At 49.6% G+C, this 20610-nt stretch overlaps 1 protein-coding gene across 1 annotated transcript in view; it reads left to right on the forward strand.

The window, feature by feature from the left end:
• Positions 1-20610, forward strand: part of CACNA2D3 (calcium voltage-gated channel auxiliary subunit alpha2delta 3) — an 867979-nt gene that overhangs the window by 333008 nt on the left and 514361 nt on the right. The window contains exon 5 of the mRNA XM_059161213.1: positions 2319-2481. Within this exon, the coding sequence (XP_059017196.1) occupies positions 2319-2481 (163 nt within the window). The remainder of the gene's footprint in view (positions 1-2318; positions 2482-20610) is intronic.

The following is a 20610-nucleotide window of genomic DNA, read 5'->3' on the forward strand; positions in this document are numbered from 1 at the left end:
ATTGCTACGTACTTCCCTCATAGATCTGCCTTTGCTTCATCCCAAAGGTTTTGAACACTTGTATTTTCATTTTCATTTTTTTCCATGAATTTTTTCAATTCTTCTTTAATTTCCTGGTTGACCCATTCATTCTTTAGTAGGATGCTCTCTAGCTTCCTGTATTTGAGTTCTTTCCAACTTTCCTCTTGTGATTGAGTTTGTGTTTTAAAGCACTGTGGTCTGAAAATATGCATGGTATAATCTCGGTCTTTTTGTTGTATGCAATGGATGAATCATTAAATTCTACTTCTGAAACTAATAAAAAAAAGAATAAGAAAATGATTATTTTATTTTACTTTCATTTATTCCTGCTGTAACAGTCTTCTTTATGTAGATCAGAGTTTCTGACCTATAACATTTTCATTTTCTTAAAGGACTTTTAATATTTTTTGTAAGGCAAGTCTAGTCCCAAAAAATTTCTTCAAATTTTGTTTATATGAAAAGGCATTTAGTCTCTTTCAATTTTGAAAGACAATTTTGCTGGATACAGAGTTCTAGGTTGGTGGGCTTTTTCTCTGAACACTAAGTATTACTCCACTGTCTCCTTGCTTGCCTAGTTTCTGAAGAGAAAGCCAATATAATCCTTATCCTTGTTCTTCTAAGACCCCCCCCCATTTCTGACTTTTTAAAGATTTTCTTTTGTTCTTTGTTGTTGTTGTTGTTGTTTCAGTTTGGTCTTATATGCTGAGGTGTACATTTCTTTATATTCATGTACTTTGTGGTCTTTGAGCTTTTTGGATCTGTGATTTGGCGTGCGTCATTAATTTGGGGAAATTCTTAGCCATTATCACTTCAGGTATTTCTTCTATTCCTTTCTCTCTTTCTTCTCCTTCTCGTAATCCCATTACATATCTGTTACACTTTCTGTAATCGTACCACAGTTCTTGAATGTTCCGTTCCCTCTTTTTTTTTTTTTTCCTTGCTTTTCAAATTAGAAAGTGTCTTTTGACATATCTCCAAGCTCACTCATTATGTTCTTGGCCATGTCCAGTCTGCTGATGAGCCATCAAAGGCATTCCTCATTTCTGTTATAGTGTTTTTGATTTCTTGCATTTCCTTTTGATTCTTTCTTAGATTATCCATCTCTCTGTTTCTTACCCATCTGTTCTTACCTGTTTTGTACTTTTTCTATTCATGCCCTGAGCATATTAATCATAGTTCTTTTAAATTCTCAGTCTGCTAAATCCAATACACTTGCCATCTTGGAATACTGCTCAGTAGATAAGCACACAGACTCTGGAAGTAGACGGCCTGTGTTTGAATTCTGGCTCTGCTCATCATCTGTGTAGTCTTTCACAATGTCCCTCTGTTCTTTCTACCTCCGTTTCTTCATTGCTGAAGTGGGACTCCTCATAAAACCTACCTCATAGAATTGTTAGGAGAAATGAAGCACATAAAAAGCACTTTGGGGGAGCCTGAGTGACTCAGTCAACTAAGCCTCTGACTCTTGATTTCCACTCAGGTCATGATCTCAGGGTTATGGGATCAAGCGCTGCATTGGGCTCTGTGCTGAGCCTGGAACCTGCTTAGGGATCTCTCTTGTCCTCAGCTCCTCCCACCCAGATAAATAAATAAAACACTTAGAATAATGTCTGTCACAAAGTCAGCCTTCTGTGTATGTTAGATGATGATCATGACCGTGATGAGGTTGATGATGAAACAGCCATTTGTGTCATGTGCCGGCACACTCCTGTGCGAGGCCCATGGCCTGTGTTGTCTCCTCTGCCTGGGGTGCTTCTCCCCAGATGCCCACATAGCTTGTTCGTTCTGTCCTTCAGTCTCTGCCTGAGTGTTCCCACAGCACTGAGACCTTTGCTGAGCACCATATGTAAACAAAGCCCTTCCGCTGCTGTTCTCCCTGCCTGCCCCGGCTTTGCTATTTTCCCTAACAAGTATGGTTATAAGACATATTACAGATTTACTTGTTATTTTTTTTGTTGACTTCATAGTCTCCTTCAACTTAAGGGCAGGGTTTGTCTTCAAAATTTAAAGAATTAAAATATCCTCAGGGCAGTTTTCTCTAGTTATAAAAAGAAGTACTGTGCGGCTCCTTACAATAAGGTTTTGAAGGATATTTAATGACATGGAGAAATATTTATCTGGTGCTATCACGCTTGTGCAGGAGCAGCCACAGATGACAGGGAAGACTAAAGGAGATGGTGTGACTAAGGCAGGGTCCACGCCTGTAGGGGACGCCCTGCAGCCTGTGCCCAGGTCTGTCTGAGTTCGCAGCCTCCGGCCCTAAGCCACAAGTAATGCTTTTTGACTTTCTCTTTCAGTATGAATACTTCAATGCTGTGCTGATAAACGAAAGGGACAAAGATGGGAATTTTTTGGAGCTGGGGAAGGAATTCATCTTAGCCCCAAATGACCATTTTAATAATTTGCCTGTGAACATCAGTCTGAGTGACGTCCAAGTGCCCACGAACATGTACAACAAAGGTAAGACTCACGGCTGGCGCTTCTTGTAGAGGGTAGCGAGCAGGGGGTGCGAGGGACGGCTCCGGCTGGTTTGGGGTAGTGTGTTTTTTTGAAAAATACCGTTGCAAGCTGGGTGTGTCAGCATCAGCGGGATTGGTGAGGTGCGCCTGTTCTGCCTGGAGACGGCTTGTTGTTGTGCCAGCTGGTGTTCGCATCAAGCCATCTAACATGTAATCCAGGGGCTTGCAAGCCTTTTCTGTGAAGGGCCAGCTACTAACTAACTTAGGCTGTGCGAGCCACAGTGTCTCTGTTGTAGCTTCTCAGCTCTGCTCTTCTGGCACAAAGGCAGCCTTAGACACCGCATCAATCAGTGGCTTCGGCCGTGTGCCAGGCCACTTTTTTATCTACCAAAACAGATGGCTGGATTTGACCCACAGGCTGTGTAGTTTATGACCTCTGCTGTAGACTTGTTTTCTTCTCTTCCATTCCTTATCATGCTTTTATGGGTTTGGGAGCTCCCAGGGTTGCAACAGAATCAGCTGTGGTCTTTTCTTGGAGTGCAAAGCAGGATGGACCTCCGTGGGGCCCCCTGTTTCAGACTTGAATGGAGAACCCACTCAAATCCAGCCTTCTCATAGACCCCCAGTTCTTTCCCCCAAATTCTCATCTGCCTGTGCGAGCTGGGATTATAATGGCTGGGGATGGGGCTCTGGCCTCAGACTGTCTCTGGTTGGTCCCGTATTCCATCTCTCACTGGCTGTGCCTTTCGTGCACCCCCTTGTCTCTTTAGAACTCTGTTTCCACATACCTAGGATGTGGATAATAATTGTGTCCACGGCATGGGGTGATTGTGAGGGCCACACCTCACGAGCTGTTGGGAATGTTGCGTTCAAGTGAAGGGTGTTGCCCTCATTATCCTCACCGTCAAAGAGTAGGACTTTGCTCTGCTTTGTCAGACCTGACCAGCAAAGACCCATCCTCCCCAAAATAAATCGGAAAGCCGTGGCATCTTCAACGCAAAATGCCACCCCGTTGTCTGTCAAGGTTTCAAAGACATCATGGGGAGCTTGTTTCCTCCCCACCCCCCACCCCTAGTTTCAGTGTCATATCCAGAGCGCAGCAGTCAGGAGAAGAGCTCTGGGTATGAGTCCCACTCTTCCCCTTGCTGGCTCTGGGATCCTGACCAGGAAACTTTGTCTCTCCAAGCCTCAGTTTCCCATCCTGTAAGAGAGGGATGAGGCTACCACCTCCTTCTGGGGTTATTGCAAGGCTACGGAGTGAAGTGTGCACAGCTTTAGCAATGAGATTTGCTCCCAGAAAGCGCTCAATGCATTTGAGCTGCCATGGTTATTACTGTAAATACTGTGAATACACATTGCATTTCTGAATTATCCTAGGTCACCATTTCAAGAGCTTGGTCAATGATTAAAGAGTTCCCAGCTCACGGCCTGAAACACTCTTGTGCTTCTCTCTCTGTTGTGTCTGGACACCTAATGTCTCCCTTTCCGGGTTACCCATTACCTATGCTTAAAATTTAGAGGAGACAGTCTTCTATCCATGAACATCTCTGATGGTTATTGGGGACCCCGTGGTGAACCAGGCACAGCCCCTCCCTCAAGAGGGCCACAGTTTATTTGGGGGAACAGGTAGGTAAAGAGATCAGTAGAACACCCTGTGTGTCACCTGCTGGCCACAGTTACAGACAGTGGGGGGCAGTGGGAGCTCCAAGGAGGGAGCCTGACCATAGACTCACGTGGACAGCCATGTATTTATCTCTCTCTTCCCTTCTCTCTGTCTGAGAGAGTAATGCCGATATGAGCCATCTCTGGTGGGCTCTGGACTGGACCATGTCCTGTGGCTGAATCCTCACTTTGGACTCTTCCTGAGGGCAGATCCCTGAGGACCCAGAGGGCTCAGCCCCACCTGGTCGAGTACAGTTTGCTCTAGTCCCTGAGGGTGAGCTTGTCAGCTGAGGAAGGAAACCCCCTTCTGTGCAGTGTGGCTGGAAGAAAGCCATCCTCACAGCATTAAATGCATTCTCAAGTGAAGATGAAAAATTCACAAGATTTTACAGAGCAATTTCAGACATAAAACAATTGAGACTGATCTTTTAAAATGTGGCAGCTGCTTCAAGGTTGCTCGAGCCATTAGTACGGTTAACGAGATTTAATTGCACCTTGAGCTTTAAAGGCATAATTGTACCTTTCAACGGCGGCAGCACGTTAAGGGACCAGCCCTGCCATTGATCACATGGGCTGCAGAGTCAGGGCTCTGAGGCTCACAGAATCCTAACAGATCGCTTGAGCCATGGAAATAGGTAATAATATTTAAAGCCAACCTCCAGGGGTTCCTGGATGGCTCAGTGGATTAAGCCTCTGCCTTCAGCTCAGGTCATGGTCTCAGGGTCCTGGGATTGAGCCTCACATCGGGCTCCCTGCTCAGTGGGGAGTCTGCTTCCCCCTCTCTGTCTTCCTGCCACTCTGCCTACTCGTGATCTCTCTTACTCTATCAGGTAAATGAATAAAATCTTTAAAAATAAATAAATAAATAAAGCCAACCTCCACAGCCCTTGTGGGACCTGCCTACCGCCCCTACCTAGACTCAGTGCTCCCTCAGCGAGGCTGTGGGGTCATGGACCAAGGTCAGCCAGGCGCTGTGTCCTGTTTCTGCCAAGCAGTGAGTAGCCGCACAAGGGAGAGAGGAAGGGACTTCAGGAAAATTCCTGTCTCCATTCCACCTAATTCAAACCAGCCTTAGTCTTTTTTCTTTTCAAGCTGCAGAAATGTATTTCATGTTAAGAGGACCCGCCAGCCCAGATCTGGTTACTGATGACATGTACTCGGAACACATGCTCCAGGCTTGGTCGCTGGCTGGCTGTGCCATTCCCGTGTTAGAAATCTTGCCCCAACAGAGGAAACCAGTGCAGGATATGCTTTCTGAGCCGTTTGGACAGAGCAGAGCGGGTACATGGGAGAGCAGGTACTTAGGAGAGTGGCTACATAGGAGAAGGGTCTGATATTTGCCTGGGAGCTGCAGTGCCCTGTGCTTTTGGGCATAATGGCTGGAGGCAGCAGAATGTAGCCAGTAAAATCTGTTTTCTGCGATCTGCTCTTCGTCTCCTTGGCCAGGTCAACAACTGCCTCTGCTCATGGGGCCTTTCTCGTGGGCGCTACAGGAGACTGGAGCTTCAGAGGTCATGGCCTGGGGGCAAGCGGGCCCACTGACCAGGAGAATTCAAAGAGCCCTACCCCAGAGTCCTGAGAAATGTGTCTTAGGGTCCTGCTAGCTTCTTCACGAAACCTCTTCTGTAGATGTTTGCCGAGCGGCTGCCTTGGCACCTAGCTGGGGCACCGTGTCATCTGTGACACTCCTGGGAAGACTAGCTGAAGCCCAGAGAGAGGCACTGACTCAATGAGGAAAGCATGGAGTGTGTTCTTGTGTGTGGACCATCGATGGTCTGCCCGTGGGTTCAGATAATACCAAAGTCAGTTTTATGTCCTCCCTAGGCTAACGTGGTGTAAAATCCACACACACACACACACACACACACACACACACACCCCTCTGGACATGGACACATACCTACATAGGTGCACCTGTTTGCGTGTCTGTATCTACACACGTCTGTTTGTATATGTGTCGTGAAACCTACCCCTTTATTCCCGCATGTGCCTCTGCACCCCTCTTTTTCACAGTATACCCTTCTCTTTCCTCCCTGGTACCCCGTTTCTCTCCATTTCTCTTATCCTTGCCTCCCCTTTCCTGCTTATCCAAATGCTCCTCTCAAAAGCCAACCCAGGAAGCCTCTATCATTCACTCTTCCCTTAAGTGACTTCAGCGTATTCCTTTGTTCTAGGATAGCTTTGTTCCAGAAGTGCATTGCATGTCTTGTTGTTGTTATTGTTGTTGTTTGTTTTTTTGTTTTTTTTCCTTTTCCACTTGGAGTTTTCCGAGGGCAGGGGACTCTGCTGCTTCAACCCGGTGCCCCACTTTCTCCCAACACCATGCTCTTTACTTACTGGGTTTTCCAGAGATGGGGGGTGAGCTGGGAGAGAGCAGTGCCCCTGCCTCCTGGGCTGTGAGAAGTCAAGCCTGCCTGTAGTGTTCTCATGGTGTTGCAAGCAACGAAAACATATCCCGGCTGATTTAAACGGAAAAGAAACTTTTTGAAAGGACTTTGGTTGGCTCACAGACTCTCCAAGAAAGCTGGAGAATAAGGCTTGGAAAATGGTGGGGAAGGAGGGCGGCCAGGGGCCAGAGCCACACCCAGAGCCAGCCTGGCAAGGCTCCCGCACCACGGCTTTGCTTCACCAATGCCTCTGTGTCTGTGAAAAATGTCTGTGCCCGATTTTCCTCAAACAGACTTCGGAAATGGTCATGCCAGTGGCCTGCCTCAGCGGGTTGCCGTGTGGATTAAGCATGTAGAAGGATGCCTGGTGTATGGTGACCGCCCGGTACCCGAGCTTGAGCAAGTTTCTCTTCCCCTCTCACCCTCGGTATCCTTAGCTATAAAATGGGAATAATATCAATGTTGACCTTCTGGGATTTGCGGTCAGCGCTGTAAGAATAATGCCCGTGTGGGCTGGGGAGCCGTGGCTAACCCACTGATGTTGGCTCCTGTCCCCTGCTGGAGGGAAAAATAAAACCCATGTCTGAGGTTGGGGTCCGATAGCCCAGGGAAAGCATGTGGCCCGTCAGGGAGCCTGGTCCTTGACATGGGCCAAGGCACCCTGCTCTTGTTATGACCCTATGGCTTTGTTCAGTTCTCAGGGGCAGTTATGGTGAAGGCAGGAGGGACTTCCAGAGGAGGCAGGATTAGAAGCCGGTGTTTTCATCATGTCCTCTCTGGACCACATGCCACCTCTGTGCTGCAGCTGGTGGATGGGGAGCCACTTCTCTCAAGTGCTTGAAACCCACGAACTGGAAATAGACCAGACTTTGGATGGAAAGCGTCTGCTTCTCTCTTCTCTCAGAGCTGGTGCAGAACAGCAACGGGTGTTCTGTGATTCTGTGTTTTTAGGGTTTTTGGCTGCTAATCTGAGGGTTTTCCCCTTACTTCCTTGTCCCACTTTGTTCCCCTGCTTTCCTCCTGCCCATCGCCATGATGCCAGGGCTCTGCTGGGAAGACAGAAGGCCGCCCGGTGATAATAGTGGGCTAGAAGAGGTGATGGGTTACAAATATGCCCGGAGTAAACACAAACGACTGTAATTTGGCTGGGGGGGGGGGGGGTTAGTGGGGAGGGAAAGAAGCCTGTAGCTTCTGAATATTTTTAGACCCTAGAAAAAAAAGAGGCAACAGTTTTAGGCTGGAAAAAAGACAAATGCGGATTTTAGACATGATCCGTTTAAACTTCTGCATCATTTTACCACTTTGGCCTTGTTTTCTTCCCTCGTCAGCCCCACGAGAGTGGTTAGGCAGTGTTCTTGCCTCTGTTTTTCAGATGACTTCACTAAAGGTCCGAGAAGAGGGGTGCCTGGGTGGCGCATTCGGTGAAGCATCGGCCTTCCGCTCAGCTCGTGATCTCAGGGCCCTGGGACCGAGCCCTGTTTCGGGCTCCCTGCTCCGTGGGGAGTCCCCTTATCCCTCTTCTCCTGACCCTCCCTCTCCCCCTACTCATGTTCTCTCTCTCTTGCTCTCATGCTATCAAATAAATAAATAAAATCTAAAAAAAAAAACAAAACAAAACAAAAAACAAAAACAAGAAAACAAAGGTCATAGTAGCACAATGACTTACTCCAGCTCACACAGGTAGGAAGGCTCGTGCCAGGGTCGACCTTGATTCTCTGATGAGCATTCTAGCTTACTCTGCTGCCTCTCTGGGCAGGAGTACTGGGAGAAGACCCTGGTCCCTCAGATCCCCTGCGTCTGGGGCTTGGTTACTTCCTGGCCACCTTGGGATATTTTGCTCAGGCTGAGAACCTCAGCCCGAGGCCCATCGCCAGCCTTCCTCTGAAGCTCTGACTCTCCTTGGGCACTGCCAGGGCACAAGGCCCCACTGTCGCGAGATCCCAGAGCCTGCTCCAGAGTCTAGTCTCTGGCCACTTTCTGGCCGGCCCTCCTTTCCTTTCCTCCATGACACGCAGCCCAATAATTTCAATGACCTGAGGTTCCTGCATGGGCTGGGGGAGAGGGGGCTGTGCTGCTGACTCATGGAGCTTCTGCCTAGGAGCCCTGCAAATGCTTTTGGACCCAAGAAATACAAAGGCTCCAAATGTTGGCTTAGGACAGAAACAGGGAGAGAGCAGGGAGAGGTGGACTGCCTGGCAGAAGAGAGAGGAGGTTGGACTGCTGGACATGACCAAGGTCACCCCTTCCCCTTCCTGACTTCACCCAGCAGAGAGCCCAGGCAGGCCGACTGGGCGGCTAAGCTCTCCTGTATGCAGGGTTAGGTGGGCGTGGGGAGGTGGCACACGGCCCCCAAAATTGAAACAGGCCTGAGGAAGGGGAGAACCATAACCACCACTCAGGTCAGCCCAAGGATTCAGTCTGTCTGCTACAATCTAATGGGTTCTTCTAAAAAGCCCAGGGAAGGGCAGAGGTGTGTGTGTGTGGGGGCGGCGGATAAGGCTCCCCTACGTGGGGCCTGGGCGGCATGGCTGGATTACGCTTTGTTAGATGTCCCAACCTATTTTTCAAATGTTGGGTTTGATAAATCGTAAAACACGCTTTGCCAAGCATATGTTTCTGATTTGTTGACACGGAAATCTTTAAACTGGTCTTGTCTAAGAGCCATTTGATGGGTAAGAAGGCTCATGAGCCTTTTAAGGAGCTGTTTAAAAGTGCCATCACCAAGACGGTGACATAGGCTGTTCCTGACTTTCTCCCCGTCATGAGAACAACTAGTGAGCATTCAAGGATAGGACGCCACTGAGAGAAACCTAGAAGCGGAGGTGAGGCAGAAGCACCCTCTGCAGCCCAGAGACCCAGGCAGACAGCACTGGGGGGGAAGAGATGCAGCGACACAGCCACCCCATTTCCCCTTCCCCAAGCCAGTGCAGCACCCAGCCAAGAGGTCCCCCTGAACACCCACTTCTTCCAGCCAGAAAAGGGAGCCTGGGGTGACCGCCAACCTTCCCCAGCACTGGGAGCCGCTCTGTGGGAGCCCCTCCTCTGATCTCACACCACAGGGGCTGCAGGGGACTCTTGGGGCCCAGCCCCTGGCAATCTGACTGTCAAGAAGAAGGGGAAGGGGCTTGCCACAACCAGCACTGGGTCTTGGCAGACTGAGTTCACACCTGCAGCGTCCGACTGGGCCCCCCAACCAGCGGCTTTGCTCCCCTACACAACCAAGTCAGGGTATACTCTGATCAGAGAACTTGGGGTGGGGGGTGCAGCTCTGCTCTGGAGACCAGTTTGTCCGCACTCAGACAAGTGCTGAGTCACAGTCCCACCTGCTTGGAGAGTGTGTCCTGGCCCCCTCTGAGTAAAGGGGCTGGCTCCGGCTCCTGGAAGCTGTGTTCAAGGGGCAGGATGGCAGAGCTGCTCCCCCAGAGCGAAGCCAGGACTGGGCGTTCAGACTTCCCAGGCTCTGCACAAGCGAGAAGGTGATTCACAGCCAAGGCTTAAGTAGTTCCCGAACCCTCCTATCCCCAGAGCCTGTTTGGGAGACTGAGAGTAGCCTGCATTGCTCCCTGCCACCCCTGAGCCGGGCCAGGGACTGAGTCCTAGCCGCACCCCTATGGAGACCCCATGTGACCAGGTGGCTGGCCATGACTCCTGGAAGCTGTGAGGCCTAGTGGCCCTAGAGCCGAGAGATGAGCAGATGGAGTGAAGCCGGGGACCCCGTGCAGCCCAGAGCCCTGTGCAGCCCAGAGCTGGGGGTACCACAGGCTTGAGTTGCGATGACAAAGTGCTTTGCTGGGTTTAGAGACACTTTTCCCACTGCATTCCGGTAGGGAACCTTTTTTGTAGCTGTGGCCCTTGTGGGTTCCAGTCTCCATCCTGTTTGACCGGGGATGTTCCAGAGCATGGCGGGGAGCTCCAGAGCCCACTCAGCAGCCATGTGTGTGTGTGTGTGTGTGTGTGTGTGTGTGTGTGTGTGTGTGACACGAACCTAGGTCTGCATAGGTATTCACGTGTGTATGATGGGTTTGTGTCTGTATTTTCTCAGAAGTGGTGTTAGTGGAAGGAGGGTGTCCCATGCCCACAGTGGACACTTAATGCTTAGGCTTATGCTTAGGCCAGAAGCAGAGCTGGTTGAATGAATGAGTGAATGAATGAATGAATGAATGGGTGAGTCAGTTCCTCTGTCCTGAGCATTTTGGAAAGCTTAGCTTATGTGCTACTGAGCACTTTAGATAAGGTCATCTGTCACTACCCCGAGTGCTGTAAGCAGTGGGGGTCCGCCGTCCCTCACAGCCTGCTAGGAAGGAAATCGGAGGCACACCGTCCATGGTCTCTACGCCCGAGTCCTGTCTGGCACACTGAACAGGGTAAAACTCAGTGCACGACTTTAGGTGTGAGTGAGCAATTTCCTAAGAAGCGAGTGAGAAAGGAGTTTATGGCCCCTGCCTGAGGATCTCCGAAACATTGTGTGTTCCCCGCGTTTCTTGCACCCTGGGCAGTGACCCAGGCGGAAGCCACTGTCTCCATGCTTGTCCATTCCCAGGCTCTTTCCAGAGCCCTCAGGCATCTAGGAATACCAGCTTGGTGGAAGAGCACTGAACTCTGTGAGCCTCAGTTTCCCCATCTGTAAGGTGTGGAGCGTGGAGCGTCCCTAAGAGCATTACAGGAGATAGAAGTGCAGCGCCCAGCACAGCACTTGGCACACAGAGACACTTGTTGGGATGCACTCTGTCTCCTCACACCAGAGCCCTTTCCAGCTCCCTGTCCTGTGGTGGGTTCCCAGTGTGGCCCCCAAACCCAGGCACAGCCTGGCCCTTCTCTTCAGCTCTGTTTCTGGATGAGATGCAAACACACCCATAGACACCTGTTACCCACCCTCTCCTCCTGCTCGTAGTCTTAGGACTCCTGGCAGCCTTCCCTTAGGCTTTGCCCTTGATCCCAGTCTGCTCTCCGTGTACCCCCTGGCCAGGCTTGTCCTTTCCGGAGAGCTTCACCGGAAGGTGCCTTGCCTTTCCTTCTATTCTCAGTCCTCCTCTCCAGAACAGCCACCTATCTTTATGTCTCATAGTGTAGTGGTTTCTTTTACATTTGTCTCTCTCCCCTGGAACTTGAAGATAGGAGCTGTTCCATTTTTTTGTTTTTGCATCCCCTTGGGAGCCCAGCAGAGGGGATGGAATAGGAAAGATTAACCATTGAACGGAACTGAGTCCTGGATTACTATATTACTACCCGAATCCTGCATTACCATTATATTACTTCCTGAATCCTACTCTTCTGCATTACTACCTGAATCCTACGTTACTGCATTACTATATGAAGATTACATGACTACCTGAATCTTACTTTACTACATTATTCCCTAAATCCTACATTACTACATTACTCCCCAAAAGCTACATTTCTCCATTACTCCCTGGATCCTCTATTACTATATTACTCCCTGAATCCTACATTACTACATCACTCTCTGAATCCTGCATTACTATATTACTCCCTGAATCCTACATCCTAAATCCTATTTTTCTCCATTGCCACCTGAATCCTACATTACTACAGGCCATCACAAATGGATTGGTGTATGGTGGTGGTTGTTTTTTTTTTTAATTGGTCTGTCCATTCTACTTCTATTTGAATTTGATATTTGGGAGGGAGTGTTGCTTTTGGAGACAGTCGTTTTTAGAAGTATGCTTAATAAAATAATAATTCCATGGTCTTTTAATTTGTTTGCATTTTGTAATACATAGAATAATAAAAATTGAGATTACAGAAATTGAGATGGAGGCTTACAGTGGGATAGGAACTGGATCTGGGCTAAGAGGAATTTAAAAGACAGTGCCCAGGCAGTTAAGGACAATGTTAGAACAGGAATGATTGCTAGTAGTGTTCTTTTTGTTTTGTTTTGTTTTGTTTTCACCTGGTGTCTCCACATTTGTGAATTGTCACAGTAATAGAAGAGAGCCAGAGTTGGTAGCTGATATGCTTAAAAAAAAAAATTAATGACTTAGGGGGAATTCAAAGTCATTCCTATGATAACATCACTCATAGGAACTTGCTTTCTGATCTTGGATTGGGAGGGAGAGCGGGGACCACTTTGAGCACTCTGGAAATGATAACAGGGGTAGTGCAGCCTGGGCTGGCAGTCAGGTGTGTTCCAGAAAGGGAAACAGGGTAGGAAACTCTGTCCCTGGACTGACGCAGCCAACCTTAACATGCCACAGGTCCCCAAGAGTGAGAAAGGGACCACTTTGCTGGAAATGCATGCCAGGCCTTCCAGGATTTGGGAAGAACAGGGAGACATGTGGATATGTGGACCGTCCTATGGTTGCTGCCAGTGTCCTCAGCAGCCCTCCCTGGGAGGCCCTGGGTCACGGTATGGCTTGTTCGGGGCCATGTAATCTGAGTGTGACAGATGCTTGTTACCCCAGGGCTGACCCAGGCCACCATCCATAAAGTGGTCATTATAGCAGCACCTCTCTCCTGCGGGTTTGTGGGGGTTAAATGAAGTACTGCTCTACCATCAGCATTGCAGCTAGTATGTCGTAAAAGCTTAGTAAGTGTCACTTTTGTGACATATACATGGAACATAAGGAATAATGCAGAGGACCCTAGGGATGGGGAGGGAAAACTGAATGGGAAGAAAACAGAGAGGGAGACAAATTATAAGAGACTCTTGACTCTGGGAAACAAAATGAGGGTTGCTGGAGGGGAGGTGGGTGGGGGGCTGGGGTCAGTGGGTGATGGGCATTCAGGAGAGCATGTGATATGATGAGCACTGGGTTTTATACTGAACTGATGAACTATTGAACAGTATATAAAAAAACAGTGATGTACTGTATCTTGGCTAATTGAATTTAAATTAAAAAAAGAAATAGCACCCCCCCCCCCCCCCGCAAAGAGTGATATTGAAAAGTCCCCAGTGGTATGGCTTCTTCCTGGGAATGTCTCTGACGCTGAATAAGGTAACATTCTCTTTCCTCCCGTTATTACTGGAGTTTATACCAAGAAATTCAGTGAATAGCAAAGTGTGTGCAGCCAGAGTTGCTTGTAGGCGTTGGAAGCCAACGAGCACCTTCTGTAAGCAGCGGGATCCCCGGTCCACACACCTGCCCTCCTCTCCCTCATCGTGTTCAGACACTCGGGCAGCCTCTGTCCGTTCAGGTCCTGCTGCTCAGGCCACATGGCTGCTGGGAACCTTGGTGTTCATGTCAGTTGTTGATGTCAACGATAGGGCTCCAAATAATGCTCTTTGCTTTCCTTTTGTCTGGGATGGGGACTCTCAGGAGGGCACTGTCCTTGGCAGGGACATGAAGGACACCCTCTTCCTTTTCACTTCTCGCACTGCTACCCCTCTTTGTAGCTCCAAACTAATGGAAACTTCTGTCCAGGATGTACTACCCATTGTCCTTGGAGACACTCACCTGCTCATTAGTCCACACTGTCTCCCTCTAGATATCATGCTTTGATATATATATATATCAAAGCATGATCTAATACAATCCAGTTCTACCCACAACCCGGCGAAGCAGGAGCCCTCATTGTTCCCATTTCACAGATGAGAATACTAAATATTTGGGACCTGTTGAGGACGCCTCAGCTAGTAAGATGGGCAAATCAGCAGGCAGCCCTGACATTGACTTTGCAACCCCTGGGATCTCTGCCTCTTTATTCTGTGTCCTGTGCATGGCCAATGTTCCCTACCTGCCGTGCCCGAGTACTCCGTTAGCTGCGTCACGCCTGTTCACGGGCACACTTCACACGTGTGGCAGTGGAAGGCCCTGGTTTGTCAGACTGTGCTATTTTCTTCTCAGCATGCAAAAATCCATCATAAATGAAAACTAGTCTTATTTTACATAAACATTCCCAAGCTCTTCCCCGGATCAAGACAAATGTTGCGGCAGAAAGCCTTTTTTAAAATGTAAAGCAAATTCTACATCAGAATGTCAGTGGGTACCAACTGCTCACACGTTGGGGATATTTCTGTCGGGAGATGAGACGATTCCACATTTAATCCTGCAAACCTGCCATACCAGAACGCACACCAGGGAGTAAGGGGGTGATGACTCACGGTGCAGAAAGGCTCTTCGCCTCACTAGAAGATTCCCTGCAGTGTGTTCAGGAGAAATAACTTCCTCCACTGTGGCGGCCGCAGTGACATTTGCAGAGCTGTACTCCAGAGACCCCGCTACCGTATATTGATTTAATAGACATCCACAGAGCCCCTCTTGGGTGCGGACCTACTATGTTAGCATGAGGAGGTGTGGTGATGAATGGGCAGAAGCTCTCCATGCTCTCGTATTGCTTAGAGGCCGGCAGGGAGGCAGATGGGAAGGAAGCACACCAGGGATCGTTTGATGAGACCAGCGGGCTGGTGTGCAGGAGAGGGTTGTGGCCTGGTGGCAACATGGCCCGGGGTGGGGGACACGCTGGGCTCAGGGCGATCTAGGGTTGGAGGATGGCCATGATCAGAGGGCATTTTCCTGAGGAACGATGGGTAGGAAATGATTTGGTGTAGGGCTGGGGTGGGAGGGGGTGCACAATACATTGTTAAGGGGCCCTTAAAAAAATGTCCTGGGATGAAACAAGGGAAGGAGATGCCGATGCCGTGTGACGCTTGGGGGTCAACCGTGTGCATGAAATACTCCAGGAACACGTGTTTCTACCATAGAGAAGGCCTTTTAATTGTATGAGTCTGCTCTCTCCAGACTTACTTGATTCTATTCTTCTATTACCTATTACCTATTCTCCAATACCACTATCTCAGAAGGCACAGGATTCCCCACGATTAGGATGGCTGGGACACTGGAGCTCTCTGGGCTCACGTAGCTGGGTTTAGAGGAAAATCCACAAATGATCAAGATGAGGAAAAGATATAGAAGAAAATGCATAGTACAATATGTGTGTGTGAATGTGTGTGCATGTGTGTGCATGTGCATGTGTGTATGAAGGATATCCATAAATGAGTGTATACACAGAACATTTCTGGAGGCATGTAGAAGAAATTAAAGTACATACTTTCCACCTTTCTGTTCAGTTTGAATGTTTTATCATGAACATCTGTTTTTTTTTGGAGAGCATGAAAAGCCAAAGAACAAAAGAACTTGATTTACAAAAGCTACTGATCTTCAAGTAATTTTCAGGTGCAGAGGAGAACACCTGTGTGTCAAAGGTTACTGGCTTTCCTGCTGATGGTTCTTCTGGCTTCCTAGTGGCCATGGTTGATGATGGTTTTGTTCAAGGCGGGAGGACTGTTGAGTGCGCCTTGCATGGACGCTGCCTTCACTGGAGGTTGTAGTTAGTGTCATGTTGTGTCCTGATGGTAGTGGTTATTGTCATACAAACGATGTTGGCCTAGGAAAAGAGAAATGGGTTCCCTCTAAAGTGGTTCCATAATGTTCCCGTCACTCGCTGATGGGTGTTACAGACATGGGAAGACCCTGCCTCAAATATGAAGAACATTCTGCCCTTGGAAAAGAAATGTGTCAGTGCTTCCAAGGGTCAGATAGAAAACCGGGATTAGAAGTGAGGGTTTCTGGTTTCCAGCCAAAGGCAGGCAGTGTGCAATCTCGCTCTGTGCTCTCTCTTTGGCATTATCTCAGAGAACTTGCAGAAGGGCCATGGAGATCATCTGTCTCTGGGCTTCAGTGGTCCCTTCAGACGTGAGGAAGTACCTGGTAGAGGCCAAGGGCTAAGATGCATAAGAACATGTCCCAGCCAGCCCCTGTTGCTTTACCCTCTGTGTCAGGCCCCCTCGACAAGCCTGGCCTGCATCAGTGACATGTATCATGGGGTACTGGAGCAAGAGGTGACATTTTCACTACCTGAAAGATGCCTGACAGCACATAGAGGTCTTGGAGACAGGACTCCCAGGTCTGTTTTCTGTTCAGGGCCACTAGGTCCTCAAAACACTTGCTAGTGAAAGCTGTGATGTCCAAAAATTTGTGCCTCAGATATTTGGGGTGAATTTCAAGTAAAAACAACCTTGGTTACCTTACTTATTTTTCAACACATCAGACTCTGGGCAAGGGTGGGGGGGCAGTTCCATTTTCTAATCTCCAAGGGCCACCATCTTGTATTCTTGCAGTCTGAAGTGGGAGAGCTACTTTCCTGATCTTCCTCTTTTCCCCCTCTTATTTTGGGATGGTACAGCCCCTTGGTGTTGCGTGCCCCCTCAACTGCCACCACCCTGTTTCATGTAGATGTTTGCGTATGTCCATATGCAGATGGGCGCAGTACACTCTGGCTATACCTTTTGGCAGATGGATTAACCCACATCTTAGAGAGACTGAAGCCACACAATTCAACATGGTAGAACCTGGACTAGAGTTATAACGTCTTCCAGCTCACGGGGCATCTGGGTGCCCTGTTGGTTAAGCATCCAGCTCTTGATTTCAGCTCTAGTCTTGATCTCAAGGGTCTTGATCTCAGAGTCATGAGTTCAAGCCCTGAGTTGGGCTTCCAACATGGAAACTATTTTTAAAAAGGATTTTTGGGCACCCGGGTGGCTCAGATGGTTAAGGGTCTGCCTTCGGCTCAAGCCATGATTCTGGGGTCCTGGGATGGAGTCCCGCATCAGGCTCCTGCTCAGTGGGGAGCCTCCTTCACCCTCTGCTTCTCTCTCTCTGTGTCTCTCATGAATAAGTAAATAAAAATCTTTAAAAAAAATAAAGAAAGAAAGAAGGAATTCTTCCAGCTCACAATGTGAATTGTTTTCGCTAGAACTTGAAGCAGAGCCTCTGTTGTTGAATCTGTGTGGACACATCTTCACTTGGTCCATTTTATTCAAGGCACAGTGCTGGGTTCAAGGAAGCTCCTCCTTCAGAGACTTTTCTCGGGTGGGTTTTCCTGTCCTCCGTTCACTGCCCTCAAAGGCAGAACGGGGGATGGGAAATAGCAGGGCTTCAGGACCCCAGAGGAAGCAGAGAGGAGGGGCTCACTGTTGGGGGCAGGTTCGAGACCAGTCAGATGCGCACGAGGGGCCAGCATTAGGGAGATGGTGGGTGGCTTTCCTTGGCTGGAGCAGGAGCCCTGAGAAAAGGTTGTGCTCTCCTCAGATACACACAGAATGGGCAGCTGGTTTGCTTTTTCACAAACCAGACTTTAAAGAATGTGTAGAAACTGTTTGCTCAGTAAGGTTTGACAGTGTTCCTGGAATAATCTCTTGGATTTCAAGAACACGTTGTCACACTCTCTGTTCTCATCTCTTTCACTCACCCCGCCCCCCGCCCCCCGCCCGCCATCCCTTGGTAGCACCTTCTTCAGGATCCTTCCCCATCCTTCCCTCATGACTATCTCCTCCCCGTCCTTCACTCAGGAGCCACGGACTATCTCCCTTCACAGGATGTCTGAGGGACTCAAATGGATCAACATAGAAGGCTTTATACTTGCTTTTAATGGCCAGTTTATTCTCCTTCCAAAGATTTTCAGTAAAAAAGTGGCCAAATCATCCTTCTCCCCCTGAGCCCCGATGGTCTTTCTTCCTTGCCCTTCTCGCCGCATCCTCTCTTCTGTGAACTGAGTCTAGCAAATGGCTGAGTGACCTTCGCGTGCTGCCGAAAGCTCTCGTTAAATAAGCACTCTCGGGGGCAAAGGTGATGAGTGAAAAGAAGGTCGTTACAGAACAGAACCGTCAGTTTTGTGCGCAGGGGCCGCGGAACTCACAGGGAAGGTTCATTCTCATCATTCTGTTCGAGGCAAAGACCCAACAAGCATCAACATAATCTCCATCAAGTCGCTCCTGTTTCCCAAGGGATAGTGACAGATAAGGAGGACCGCGGTGTCCTTGTCTGCACGCTGGGAGCCTGTGCTGCCTGAAGCGCTCTGTCTACGCTGTTTCCGTGGATGGCTCAGCCACCCCCATGGGCGGGAGATCATCAAGCGGAGGGTCCGTGGATGAACCGGGAGGCCAGACAGCCACGTTAGGATCAAGGCTGCACTGTTCAGGTGCTGTGGGGTTTTAGACAGCATGTCTAACCACCTGGGTCTCCGGGGAGACTAACCATATCCAGCTCATTAAAAGTTGAAGTTTTTGGGAGGACTGATGGGACAGAGACAGATAGATACACTCTGGCCTATCAGAAGGCTCAGAAAGTGTTAGCCACCCTGATGACCACGGCTCACCCATGTTGCAGATGACGAGCCTGGGGCTCAAGGAGGGGGAAGCCTTGTTCAAGTCTGAGTTCAGATCCAGCTCTGCCAGACTCCAGTCCATTGTCTTATTTGCCGTGCTTTTACGAGCACCGGGAGTCTCCCAGCAGAGAGGCCTGGGGGAAGGCCAACACCCAGGCTGCTCCTCGCGGACCATGAGCCTGGACACAAGTGGATCGGATGTGGCTCCATGGCTTGTCCCCTCCATCCCAGTTTCTGTAGCCGGGCTGTCCTCCGGCCGACGAGCCTCAGTGTGGCTGAGTTGGTGGTTCAAATGCCGGAGCGATGTGTGGAGTTGGTGCCTAACCCCGAGAGCTGAGGCTTCTGCCCATCCTCCTTGGTTGGCACCTGCCAGGTTGCAGACACAGAGTGTCACCCAGGTGCAGCGGCTCTGCATTCGGTTGGCTGCAGTTTAACATGGTTCATTGAGTGACCTCAGCGGTGGGAAAATGTGTGTCTTCTTGGAGCCCTGGGGGTTCTTACTGTCCTCTGTGGGGTCCAGACCTCTGTGTGTCATTTCTCCTGAAGTAGCCCTGGGCCGCCTGGCTGTGGTCCCGGGTTCTAGCGGCTCTGCCTCCCTGCGAGGGTCACACACTCTTGGAGCTGGCGAAGGACCTTTGGGGCTTTCCCACAGCCAGGGGACCAGGACCCCACTCAGTTGAGGAGCCAGCTTAGGGTTTCCCTGGGCGTCCTAGCAGAGAAGATGAGGATGGCAGCCTCCTCGCAGCCTGCAGCCCTCAGAATCCCTGGGTTCTCATTCTCCTGCGGCTCGTCCTGGGGTCCTTCTAATGAAACACAGTGGCTCCCGTAAGTGTCCTTGCTACAGTCTTTGCAGGGGCTGCGGAGACTTCCTGGTTTCCTGCCAGGGGTAGGGAGGGAGGGGTGGAATCCTTCAGCAGCAGGGGTCCAGCCAGGCCCACAGCCGTCCTATATTTGGGTGGTTATGAGGGGAGGCTTGGGGTCCTGTCCCTGCCCCTCCGCTTGCTGGCTGCCAGACTGGACCAGTTGTTGCCCTCTGGGAGAGCAAGTCAGCTACTGTAGGGCCCACGATCCCCACAGTGTGGTGGCCAGAAGCTTACCCCCCAGAGAGGGTGGAGGGAAGAAAGGAGTGGAAGAGGGAGGGGCTCCGGAAGGAGAGAGCTGGGGAAGGGAGCAGGGGAGGGGGAAGGAGGGAGGAGGCTGAGAGTGTGGGCGGGATGGGGAGAGGGAAGGAGGGAGGAGACACAGGGCCAGCGCCCCTTGGCCTCCGCCACCTGGCTAATTATTTTATTTTATTTTTTATTTTTAAAAAGATTATATGAGAGAGTATGCTTAAGTGGGAATGGGGGAGAGGCAGAGGGGGAGGGGAGAAGCAGGCTCCGCACTGAGCAGGGAAGCCAAGGAGGTGTGGCTCCAGCCCAGGACCCTAAGATCATGACCTGAGCTGAAGGCAGACACTTAAGGGACGGGACCACCCAGGCGTCCCCTAGCTAGTCATTTTATTTTTTTTATTTTTTTTTAAAGATTTTTTATTTATTTATTTGACAGAGAGAGATCACAAGTAGGCAGAGAGGCAGGCAGAGAGAGAGAGAGGAGGAAGCAGGCTCCCCGCAGAGCAGAGAGCCCGGTGCGGGACTCGATCCCAGGACCCCGAGATCATGACCTGAGCCGAAGGCAGCAGCTTAACCCACTGAGCCACCCAGGTGCCCTGGCTAGTCATTTTAGTGGCTGGTATTAGGATAGCCTGACTCCAGAAATGTTCTCCGTTTATCCTGATACACTTCCTTCTAGAGGTGAGATTTCTTTGCCCCTGTAGCTCATTCTACAGAGTTTGGAGAAGAAGATATGATGAGAAGTGGTTTCAGCTGTCAAGAGATGAAATGTCTTTTGACACTTTTTCACCCGCTGTTCCCCTCCCAAGTCTCACTCAAGTTAGTAAAAAAAAAAAAAAAAAAAAAAAA

This window comes from Mustela lutreola, chromosome 2 (genome assembly GCF_030435805.1).
Source record: "Mustela lutreola isolate mMusLut2 chromosome 2, mMusLut2.pri, whole genome shotgun sequence".
NCBI classification, from domain to species: domain Eukaryota; kingdom Metazoa; phylum Chordata; class Mammalia; order Carnivora; family Mustelidae; genus Mustela; species Mustela lutreola.